Source organism: Periplaneta americana, chromosome 6 (genome assembly GCF_040183065.1).
Source record: "Periplaneta americana isolate PAMFEO1 chromosome 6, P.americana_PAMFEO1_priV1, whole genome shotgun sequence".
Taxonomy (NCBI): Eukaryota; Metazoa; Arthropoda; class Insecta; order Blattodea; family Blattidae; genus Periplaneta; species Periplaneta americana.
Genome location: NC_091122.1, coordinates 144,661,955 through 144,674,293, shown reverse-complemented (window position 1 = coordinate 144,674,293; position 12,339 = coordinate 144,661,955). Strand labels below are relative to the sequence as shown.

At 35.4% G+C, this 12,339-nt stretch overlaps 1 protein-coding gene across 1 annotated transcript in view; it reads right to left on the bottom strand.

Moving 5' to 3' along the window:
• Positions 1-539: 539 nt before the first annotated feature.
• Positions 540-12,339, bottom strand: part of LOC138702271 (lactase/phlorizin hydrolase-like) — a 79,389-nt gene continuing 67,589 nt past the window's right edge. Inside the window, exons 19-23 of the mRNA XM_069829852.1 lie at positions 11,456-11,603; positions 11,106-11,254; positions 6,958-7,092; positions 4,508-4,614; positions 540-2,830 (exon numbers count right to left, since the gene is read on the bottom strand). Of these exons, the coding sequence (XP_069685953.1) occupies positions 2,533-2,830; positions 4,508-4,614; positions 6,958-7,092; positions 11,106-11,254; positions 11,456-11,603 (837 nt within the window). The 3' untranslated portion in view covers positions 540-2,532. The remainder of the gene's footprint in view (positions 2,831-4,507; positions 4,615-6,957; positions 7,093-11,105; positions 11,255-11,455; positions 11,604-12,339) is intronic.

Sequence of the window (12,339 nt, the reverse complement as noted above, 5' to 3'; positions counted from 1 at the left end):
CAGAAATAAGATTCGTAAGTGACGGTAAATCCTCGTGAACCACTCTGTATAAAAATACGTATTCTAAGTAAGCAAAATATGTAAATGAAATACAGAGCGAACCAAACCTAAGGGACCGTCTCTCAGCACTGCAGTCTGGCAAGCAGATCACTAACTTTCGCAGATAACGTTCTTGCAGTCTCACTGCATAACAGTCTGTCGAGGAATTGTAAAAGTAAAATTATCCATATATTCTTAAAACTCAGTTTATTATGTTAATTTCCAATAAATGTGTGATAACCCTAGTATGTAGTTTTAGTCTTATCTACACAATTTTTAATTTAATTATTAGGTACATATTAATATTAGCATATTTATTAATGTTACAGTAATATCCAAGTTTACATTATTCTGCTTATTTCTGTGAGAAAAATTAATCTGTAATAACAATTTAGAAATTTAAAAGTTTTCCTTAAATTTTTTGTAATAAGAATAATCATTCTTATGTTCATATTGGAGTTTTATACTTACCATACTTGAATAAATCATGCGAGAGCACCTCAATTTTTCACAAATTTTTTTAGCTTTTATTAATATTGTGGCTGTATACATTCTGTAATACCTTTCCACATTTTTACAATACTGTTAAGATACAACAATATTCATTACTTTACTATTAATCTCGGAGAATATTAACAACATATTATAATATTCCTTAATTATTCGGAAGCTTCCCAAAGCTTTATAAAATCTTACACGACGAGATAGTATTATTCTAAAAAATAATGAATATAAATAAACTGACCATTATAGAGAAGATCGCTCAGAAAGTAAAAGAAATATAAGTGAAAACTAGGCTCGCTTTGGTCGGTTAGATGTTGAAGTTTTCATATTGTGTTGTTGTTAGTTGTTTTTTCGCAAGCAATGCTAGAAATAAAAATGATGACTCAAATACAGAAAACTAAAACTGTTCTTTGATATCATGAATTACACTTGGCAATAGCAGTTCAAAAAAGCTATAGTAGGGAGTTCGATGAGACACTTTCACATGATGCTTGGGACTTCTCAGGGAGAGTGTTTCCATGTAAGTGATACCTAGTTCGCCTAACTTGATACCGTTCGACTTCTTCTTCTGAAACCACATAAGGAATTTTATTTAATTCCCACCAATGCCAGTGTGTTTAATTAAACATATTCTGTCTGACAGAATCCTGATTAATTCTTTGTGTTAGAAAAGTTGTTCCAGAAAATTACAAATGAAAAGTATTGGGCTTAATTGGAATTAAACAATACCGGCTTACGCAGACAATATTGATTCAATGGGGCAAACAGAAGAAGACATCAAATAATTATTCAGAGTTTTGATCAACAAACTAAAAGACAACGATTTAAAAATCAACGTCTCTAAAACCAAAGACGCTATATGAATGTACCAAGACTTTCAAATAATATAAATATATTTAAGATAGACAATTGAGAATTTCATAGAGTAGGATAATTTAAACATTTGGGATATATTATTAGCGATGAAAACTTGTTTGAGAAGGAATTCACGCACCTCTTAGCTAATACAAACACGTGTTACCACAGTCTCAAAAAGTCCTGAGGTCCAAACTCCTTTCCAGAACAACAAAATTAAGAGTCTACGAAACAATAAGATTCTAATAAAAAAATAAATCAACAAAACTTTTTATTAGACTCAAAAACAAAATTCTGAGAAAGATTTTTGGCCCCATCTAGAAAAAGATACATGGAATCCAAAGAAAAAATAAAAATAAATAATAAACTAAGAAGGCCATATGAAGATGCAGATATAGCGACACTAGTAAAAATCAAAAACTACGGTGGCTAGCAATATTCAACTTCGAAACCAGAGAAATCTCGTCAGAAAAGCAGTGGTGAAGAATCCAATAGGCAAAAGGCCACGCAGGAGACCACGACTGCGATAGAAATGCCAAGTAAACAATGATCTGCACCTACAGAGAGGCCATCAAGACGCAGCTGAAGACGAGAATCTCTGGAGAGCTTTAGTGAATGAGGCCAAAAACCGTCTCTAAGTTGAGATGTCATAAATTGAATTGAATGTTAAATCCCTATGCCCTATATCTATAAAAAAAAAAAAGTCATGTTCCGTCCCAGGAATCTGTAGAGTGACTTGGCGCATATGGGGGCGGAGTCTATTTGTATTGCGGGCAGCATCAGCTCGAAGCCGCTAAGGGGTAAGATGCTCTCTAGAGAGTTCAGATAGAAATGATCCCCTCCCTGTAAGCGATTGGTAGCTTCGTTCAACTAATACCTCCTCCCATAGCGGTCATTGGCCCTAGCCCTCCCACATACCACTTGCGCAGAGATCTTATTTCGTCTTTCTACTCCACAGATTCCTGGGACGGATCATAGTATAACAAACGATGTGTTACTCCACCAACTCATGAATAAGATCTCTTATTAGACTAGTAACAAAACACAGTAAACCTAGCGTAAACTAGGAATGAAACTGGACGTTCCCAACACTGCACAACCTTCAGCAGATGTTCGTAATGAATTCACATTCTATTAAGAACTGAATACACGACTTGTGTATGCCACTGTTGCCAACCATACGCACAGTAATGTTCCAGTGTAGGTGAGGAACATTCCTGTATGCCTAGCCGCAGAACTCTTTGTCCCGTTGTTGCTGGCAGTGACGTTGGCTGTTTTTGTGGTGTTGTCGACTATTTCTCCAGTCATCTGAAGGTAGTCCTTTGGAAGCTCACGTTTCTTGATGATATCTGCATAAACGTAGGCAGAACTTTTTGGTACGCGAGTCTGGTTGACATTAGTGTTGTTCACAGAGTACATCCCCATTTTCACCCTGTAAAAGAAGATAATTTTTATTTTGTGTTAAGCTATAACTTAAGTTACGATCTAAGAATATTTCTATAAAATTTTCAAGGATACATTTCTGATAATCTTATAACTGAGTTATCTATAGCGAAAATAACAGCGAAACATGTACAGTCAGTTCAGATCAAAATTAAGCACTTCAAATAAATACAGCCTACTCTATTAGGTACTTTTTTGAGATTATACGGAAGTTCGAACCCTGTTTATCATGTAGATAAAGTGTCACAAATATGGAATATCATTTTTTTAGCCTACATGTTTTGAATACTGAACGTAAAGTGTTGTTCTGTTTATTGCTGAATGTCCTGTGAATGGTATAGCGGACTTAGAAGTTCGTAAGATCTTATAAAATGTTTCAAAAAAAAAATCCTCAAAATATAACATATTTCCTTCATAAGAATGAAGGTACAAATATGGAATACTATTAACAAGTTATAAGATTAACAAAATATCAAAATAAAAATGGCCTCTACTAAGAAAATCACAGAACCAGTATTCAGCATCTTCATTAGAAGGTGTTTTCCCAACTATTGTAGGCTACTGAATCCAGATGACTCGTCTCTCACGTATTTTCTCGAACTTGTTTTATGGCTTCTTGCGTTGCCTTTTCATTTCACCGTTTAGAAGCATACTATTTCAACTATTTGTAAGTTTTTGCGACATATTGTATCGAAACTGTTAATAAATCGTAAAGGAACATTGTTCTTTAGCGACAGGAGCTCCCAGTTGTTCTTGGGACGATATTATGATCACTAAGATACTATTGCACCAAATGAAGTACAAAAAAAGTTAGTGGGAAAAATATATTTTTGCAGAATATTTCTGTTAGCAATGTAAATTTGGAGAAAAATAAATTTAGAAATTTTATTAGAGTGACGTACTGAATCTGATATAATTATAATAATAATAATAATAATAATAATAATAATAATATTATAATATAATATAATAATAATATTATAATATAATATAATAATAATATTATAATATAATATAATAATAATATTATAATAATATAATTTATTATTATTATTATTATTATTATTATTATTATTATTATTATTACATTGTACGTAAAATTTTTGTGATAAGTATTTTACACTCCTCCTAATTGTAAGATACCTTGTATACTTCTCTTACAGATTTATGATCAATACACTCCAAATTGTACTCAATCGTAAATATGTGAACGAAAAAGAAGTAAACATAAACATGTAGCATTAATGGCTTCTCACGGATAAAGATTAGCTTAGCGATTGCCTTAGGTTATTTTAATCGTTAACTCGCAGATAAGGATGCACATAAAAGATAACTGTCAAACATTTTAGAAGAATATTATGTACATTGTCTTTTTAATTGATTATTTTACGACGCTTTATGAACTACTGTGCTCATCTAGCGTCTGAGTGAGATCAAGGTGATAATGCTAGCGAGATGAATCCAGGGTCCAGCGCCGGAAGTTACCCAGCATTTGCTCTTAATGGGTTAAGGGATAACCCTAGAAAAAACTCAACCAAGTAACGTGTCACAACCAGGATTTGAATCCGGACTCGCTCGTTTCACGATCAGACTTGCTAACCGTTACTCCACAACGTTGGACTGTACATTTTTACTCTGTTAAAATAAGCGTTTGATTAATACTTACGTATATCCTTGTTGCCACTCAAACCCATCGAGGAGGCTCCAAAAAGTGTAAGCAATAATATTGCAGCCATCATCATTTATGGCTTTGAACATTTCACTCATGTGGCTCTGAAAATATACACAAAATAAAATCGTATAGAATATTATTCAGAATTTGAGAGATGTATTGCTAAACGTGTTTCATTAATAAGAAAAATGTTGGATTTTATATCTATTTACTTACTTACTTACTAACTTACTTACGAACTTACTTGCTAACTTACTTACTTACTTTTAAGGAACACGGAGGTTCATTGCCGCCCTTACATAAGCCGCCATCGGTCCCTATCCTGTGCAAGATTAACCCAGTCTCTATCATCATATCCCACCTCCCTCGAATCCATTTTAATATTATCCTCCCATCTACGCCTCGCCCTCCCAAAAGATCTTTTTCCCCTCCAGCTTCCCAAAAACACTCTATAATGCATTTCTGGATTCGCCCATACGTGCTACATGCCCTGCCCATCTCAAACGTCTGGATTTAATGTTCCTAATTATGTCAGGAGAAGAATACAACGCGTGTAGTTCTGCGTTGTGTAACTTTCTCCATTCTCCTTTAACTTCATTCTTCTTAGCTCTAAATAATTTCCTAAGAACCTTATTCTTAAACACCCTTAACCTCTGTTCCTCTCAAAGTGAGAGTCCAAGTTTCACAACCATACAGAACTGTTTTATAAATTCTAACTTTCAGATTTTTTTAGGGCAGACTAGATGACAAAAGTTTCTCAATGGAATAATAACAGGCATTTCCCACATTTATTCTGCGTTTAATATCCTCCCGATTATCAATTATATTTGTTACTGTCGCTCCAAGGTATTTGAATTTTTCCATCTCTATCTATTTATATTTTAACCACAGTCTAGTATATACAGTCACGAAGCTTGAATTGTGAGGTTGCTAGGAACAATAGACTGTGCCGGTACTATTTCGCATTGTCTGTAATGAGGAGATAGTAGCGATCCTAGTGGTTAGCAACTATCTGTGGATGCATATTTAAGTACTATGTATTGAGCTTCGTGACTGAAAACGTAATATCAACAAGTTTCGGAAAGTTTACAATTTCTGTCATCAGGTGGTGTTATAGTATTACAACTGAAGGTTCGAGTACTACTTTGGAACCTTCATGCCTTTTTAATCCAAACAACTGAACTATCATAACGACAGAACGGACCCAGCAGATACTGTATAGAAATTGCAAGTTCCGAAACTGAAGAGATATTGGCTATGTTCAAATACACTGTATAAAATCTAAAACATTTCTTGCAGTACAATTAGCGGCGGTTCCTCTATATGAGCACAAGAGCACGTAATCATACGTATTACTGTATTAATATTATTACCGGTGCATCTATTACTTTCCAATGTGCAATGACGTTCCTACATTTTTCGTCTCGAGAGAATGTCCCGTTCATGTGTTGTGTTTCTTTAAATCTCCATTGGACAGGTTGACAGCAGCTCGCACAATTTTTCTCTAGCATGGTGGAATAGCCTGAGGCGAGAATATTTTCTGGTTTGTTACAATAGCTCTGCTCGCACAGGTCTTAGCGTGCTAGTGACAGAGAAACAGAGATGCTCCATCTCTCTTGGGTCTGGCATCCTGTTCCTTTCTCCCTCTTTCCTTGTTTTCTCTCTTTACTCTTTCTTTTCAAAATACCGCTACACACGGGGGCTGATTCTGTTGTCTTTTGTTAAGCAAAGTAAGAAAAATACAAGCTGCATTGGTCCGTATTGAAAGTTGAAACGTAACACTTGAAGTTTGGCTACGGACATGTGTGAAATTGTGTGTGAAATTAAGAGAGAATTAAAACAGCCCTCCGTATACCATGACAGAAGACCGATTAAGTACATTAGCTGCGTTGACAGTGGGGGAGGGGGGAAACTTGTTAATAACATTAGAGACTTCAATAATCAAGTTATTGATAAGTTTGCATCTCTCAAAACTAGGCGCATGGAGTTTCTCTACAAATAAATCCAGATCTTCAACACCATCTACAACAACAGTGAATTAATTTTAATCTACTCTTGTTTAATGGATTTAATTTTGGTTTTATACGCGTAGATTTGGTGCATGCATATTAGAACTCGTTTATCTCTGGCGTGTGACTCAGCTATACGAGAATATATCGGTGTGTTCATTACTCATATTCTTTTTGTGAACACCCATCCAAGAAAGGCACGAGCCGCCACTGAGTACAATAACAATGAAAGATTAATTTCCTTATTGTTTCATTTACACTCATGAATTACGTTAATAAGTAGCTTCAATAGTATATTTTAACAACACAAGGTTAATAATTCTGCACTCATTTTTATTTTGTAGTGTCTCTCAGATCTCTCGCTTCCAGTTGGTAACGTGTTTCTGACAATGTACTTTTATAAGCAAATAAAGTTAATTCATTTCCTTTACTCACAACAAGGAATTTAATTCTCTCCGTATCCTCATTGCCTTCAAAGTCAGCAAACCCGTTCTCTGTGATGATCACTGGAGTGTTGTTGTACGAGTTCTTGATCCAGTTCAGCAGTTTACGGAAGCCCCAGGGCACCACCTGCAATACACAATTACATTTTTTGTGTTAGTATGCCTTTATTGGAGGTACACTGACGTTAAAAGATATCTGATCCTTCTAGTCGATAGTGATCCATAATTTGTTGGTGTAAGTGTGGATTCTTTAGTTATTACTTCTATGAATAGACGGCGAAGTTAATGGTCACTGTTGCCAATCGTAGATAAATATACCCGTGTTATAAAATTCATTTTTTCATCCAACTCTACTGATTTTAAAACAATACTGAGTTTGGATGGAAACAGCTGATATTGTCTATTATAAGAATAATAAAATGTATGCTTAATCTACATAATCATTTTCCCTGACACTTTTTAACTGCTCCCAATAAAGGTGCCACCTATTGAGAACTAGCGAAACTCTTTCAGAATTTGTCAATTTTTCATATCTTTGGTTCTGACTTATTCCGTGGTTGGAAAGTTCGCTTACACGATCATAAAATCGTAAGTCGAATACCTTTGAACGTCAGTGTACAAACGGGAAAAATGTCACATTTTATGTGTAACAGGAAGCAGAGACAACTTATGAGTCCGTATCATAGGCTACGAGGGTAGTATCACAGTCTACTATATACAGTCACGAAGCTTGAGTTTTGAGGGTGCTAGAAACAATAGACTGTGACGGTACTATTTTGCATTGCCTGTGATGAGGCGATATTAGCGATCCTAGTGGTGAGCAACTATCTCAAATTTGCATATTTACTACGTATTGAGCTTCGCGACTGTATATACTAGACTGTGGTAGTATCGTTAAAACAAATGAAAATATATGGCAAGTCCATTTCATATGAACGAGAAGACCCAAGTTGTTCAATGTTGTACCTATAGCTGAAAATGGTTATGTACTAATGTCCTGTATCACAGTTTACTATAAATACATAGGAGTTAACATGGAAAATCAATTATTTTAAATACTATCTTCCTTGTACGTTTCAAACAAACATGTCAGAAATAAAAATATTACTTATTGTACTTGCTTGCTTTCTTGCTTACTTACTTACTTACTTACTTACTTACTTACTTACTTAGCCCTACGGCTTTTAAGGAACCTGGAGATCATTGTCGCCCTCACATAAGTCCGCCATCGGTCCCTATTCTGAGCAAGATTAATCCAGTCTCTACCATCATATCCCACTTCCCTCAAATTCATTTTAACTCCTTACCGCATTCTGGGACAGGTATGGCACATACCGGATTTATATTCATATAATTTATAATATAAATATGTAATATTTCAAACTGCATACTGGGACAGATATGACACACTGCCAAGAATTGGATTTGACCATATGTGACATCAGTTGGGAAAGAAAGAACTACTTAAGTTATTTGAATATTAAACCGGTGTGTGCAAGACTGTCCCAGGCTGTAAGGGATTAATATTATCTTCCCATCTACGTCTTGGCCTCTCCAAAGGTCTCCCCCCCCCCGGCCTCCCAACTAACACTCAAGAAAACATTAACGGACCAAAAATATATGATTATTAAAAAGTAAGTTCTCATTTTGAAATGGTAATAAGTTTGTCAATTTTTTAGATTCCACAAAAATAAAAACACTGACTTGTTCGTAAAGAAATGGAATTTTATTAAAACACGAAAAAAATAAATATGACCACCGTGCTGTTCAATAAGAAATATCCCTTCTTCTATGCTATAAACGACATAGTAAGCACATTCCTAGAGATGTTTTCGATGACATCCGTTATTGACTGTTTCAGTTCCTCACCTGTAGTAGGTCTACTAAGAAATACCTTTTCTTTTAGATAACTCCATAACCAGTAGTCAGCTGGATTTATGTCTGGTGACCTAGAAGGCCAACTGTTCGGAAAATGCCTACTAATTACACGATCACCAAATGTGTTGCGCAATAGTGTTTTTGCATTATTGTGTATACATGAAAAGAATGTTTTCGATTTCATGATTCTGTAACGATGGTGTTGCAAAGTCTTGCAACATTTGAAAATATCGCTAGCCGGTTACCTTCACTGTTTTTATGTCAATTTTCAATTCCTTCATAGAAATACGGTCCTATTATGAAATGTGACTTAAAACCACACCACACAGTAACCTTGATATCATGTAAAGATGATAAAATCATTGTAAAAATTATTAAAATTATTCTCCTACTGCCGTCTGCATTTTGAAGAGCAATATTATTGTTTATACAAGCGTGACACAGATACATAGCATCTTTAAACAAAATACTTAAACCTTCTAAACAGTAACGGTACGTATATGAAACGAAACTGCTGATATGTACAGAAGGTACAGCTGTTTCAAAATGGGAACTTACTTTTGAATAACCTTACACATCGAAATAGACTAACAACTATTTTCTTTTTCTAATAGGTTTGTGTTTATGGGAACAAAAAATAGTGATGTAAAGGTTGTTTACTCGTTCACTGACCAACGATAGCCAGGAAATTATCTGTATAGCCTCTGACTATATTTCATATTTAATCGAATATGAGTTTTGAAAAGATGTTCCCTCTTTTATTTTCTTTCGGTGGCCCCGATAGTGTCCGGGGATAATCCGTGCCAACTATATGTTGATCGTTACGTACCTGAGTCATCTGTATTGTATTTCCTTGGCCTTGATACTAAGGTTTCTCATTAATTTTATCCCTGCTTTTTGAAGGCTGTATTCATAATCACCCTCTCTGAACGGTCAACAGGTAGAAGAACTTTATCTACAGGGACATCATTTTATTTTTACTTCAATTTTTATTGTACCTGAGTTTTTTAATGTACTTCACTCCCACCCCCTCTACTACTAAACTTCCAATCGTCCTCTCCACAGAACCAAGGCCGCGTATGCAGTCAAAGTAAGCAGTACTGAGTTAGTGAGTATAGTACGTTCCAGAAATATGTTCGCGTTTTCCAGTGACGAAAGAGCTTTCAATTTTGAATCATATTTTCGTACAGGTACTGTCGTCCGTTTGCCTACGTCGCGTCCCGGTTTCCCCACCCGCTTCTGTTCGCCCCTCTGTGAAGGCTAGTGGCTGGGCTGTCTTAGCTCTTCTCGGAAAACATTAATTAATGTTAGGAATTGGATGTCTACGTAATATTATATAACTGTTTGAAGTAACTTAAATAAAAGGGCCGCTTTAAGTAATTGTCACGTGATTCCCCCCCCCCTTTCTACGACCTGCGACAAAACCACTTGGACGGACAGTAGATTGTCTGAGTAATTTTATCTTTTCGGATCGGGCAGAAGTGAAGACTGAATTTACAGTACGTAAGGTACTCTTTTATAGAGTAGGTACAGAATTATTTCAACATGAGTTACTAGTACGAAGGACGAAACTGGTAATTGGAATTAGGTACAATAGTCTATAGTGCGATAATATGCATAAAAGAACTGGAGCTTTTATAGAAATGAACGGTCACCGTTTTAAAAAAGTGTTTAAATATCCATTTTATGATTATTTTTCAATTTAACTTCATTCTCTAAATTGTACGCTAATGTGCTGTAGACAGTGTAATATACACTACATAATGAATACGTCCGAATGGATAGCTCAGTTCGTGAGTAAAAACACTTATTGTTAATACAGTACTGTATTTTGACTAAAGAAAAACCTAATGAAAATTATCAAACTCAAAATCGTGATATTTCCTAGTTTACGTAAATGGATGAACTACTTTTCTTCCCTCCTATACCTAGTTAAGTGATCTGTTTGTATTTTACGCCAGTGTCATCGAAGTCGTGGAAGAGGGTAGCAAACTGTGTTTCCGGTTTCAACCGTTAACCCAAAGGTATAGCCAGGTTAATATTAGAAATGTTAGTAAAAATAAAATGATGTCCGTAAGTGTGCTAGCTCTCTCTCTCACTCACTCACTCACTCACTCACTCACTCACTCACTCACTCACTCACTCACTCACTCACTCACACACACACACACACACACACACACACACATACACACACCCGATAATTATAAGTCCATGCAAGACTACAATCAAGAGAATAGTAGAATAAATTGTCTCTTTCACCTCAAAAAGTGGTGTGCCTGATACAGGATACTCCGGCATTTCATCAAATATTACGTTCATATCTGGAGCATTCTTCAAGTCGTTTGTGGGTTTGGGCGCTTTAGCCAAGCGACTTGTGTAGTAATTCAAGCCTAAGAAGTCAGACGCACCTGTAAATATTGAAAACATTACTAATATTTTTTCTATCTTGGAGATTTTTACTCGACGTTTTTTTCTTTTCCCCAGATAAAGTTACTCGAAATTTAAAATGATTAGTAAAATCAAAATGCAATTGCTACAAACAGAAGCGTGAATATTGATAAGGATGACGACGACATGTGTAAAAATGTTGACACACAAATTACACTCACCTCGAAGGCTCGCAATATTTTCTTGTGAAAGATTTCTTAATCTAGATCTCGGATATCCTTCTGCAGCGCTGATTTTATTCACTTGTTCTTTTACCACGTTGGGATAATCTCCTTGCTTGCTGAATATGGGATTAGCGAACAAACCCAACTGAAATCATAAGATAGGTACTTTTTATGGAAGTAAACTGAACATTTAATATTTTTAATATTTGGTTTAAAAAATCTTTTGTCAAAAAGCGAGAAACTATTGTATGTTATATTGGTTGTTGAACATAAAACAATTCATACTAGAATACCAAAATATCATAATTCTCGTTGAAAAATAGTTGTAAAAATCTCGCAAAATTTACATTAAATATACATTTTAAATTCAGCACAATTCATCTTTGCCGGTGTGTTTCGTTACAGCTGGGACTGTTAGCGGGGCAAATGCCGTGGTACTTTAGATTACAAATACGTTATACCTATAGAGTGTCAAAAAAGTTCGTTTAAAATGTTTCAGGGATGATACAAGAGGTAAAAACAAACATCTTTTTAATGTGACAAAAATCTCACAGATGCATCATTTTGCCAGTAGGTGTCGCTTGTCTTCCGTCAAACCACTTGCCAGTCAGTTCTGTTTCGACTATTTTGCCTGGAATACGAAACGCGAATTGAGTTACAGACGCAAAAAAATAAGTTTGCATTCTGATAGCACCCGACCCGGCCACCTCGATCACCCGACCTAACTCCTATGGATTTCTTTATGTGGGGGATATGAAATATCTAGTTTACGAGACGTCGATAAATATGGAAAAAGAGCTGGTTGCTCGCGTTGTTGAAGCTGCAGCGATTATTCAATAAACTCTTGACATTTTTAGCGTAGTCTACCAGACAGTCCGCAA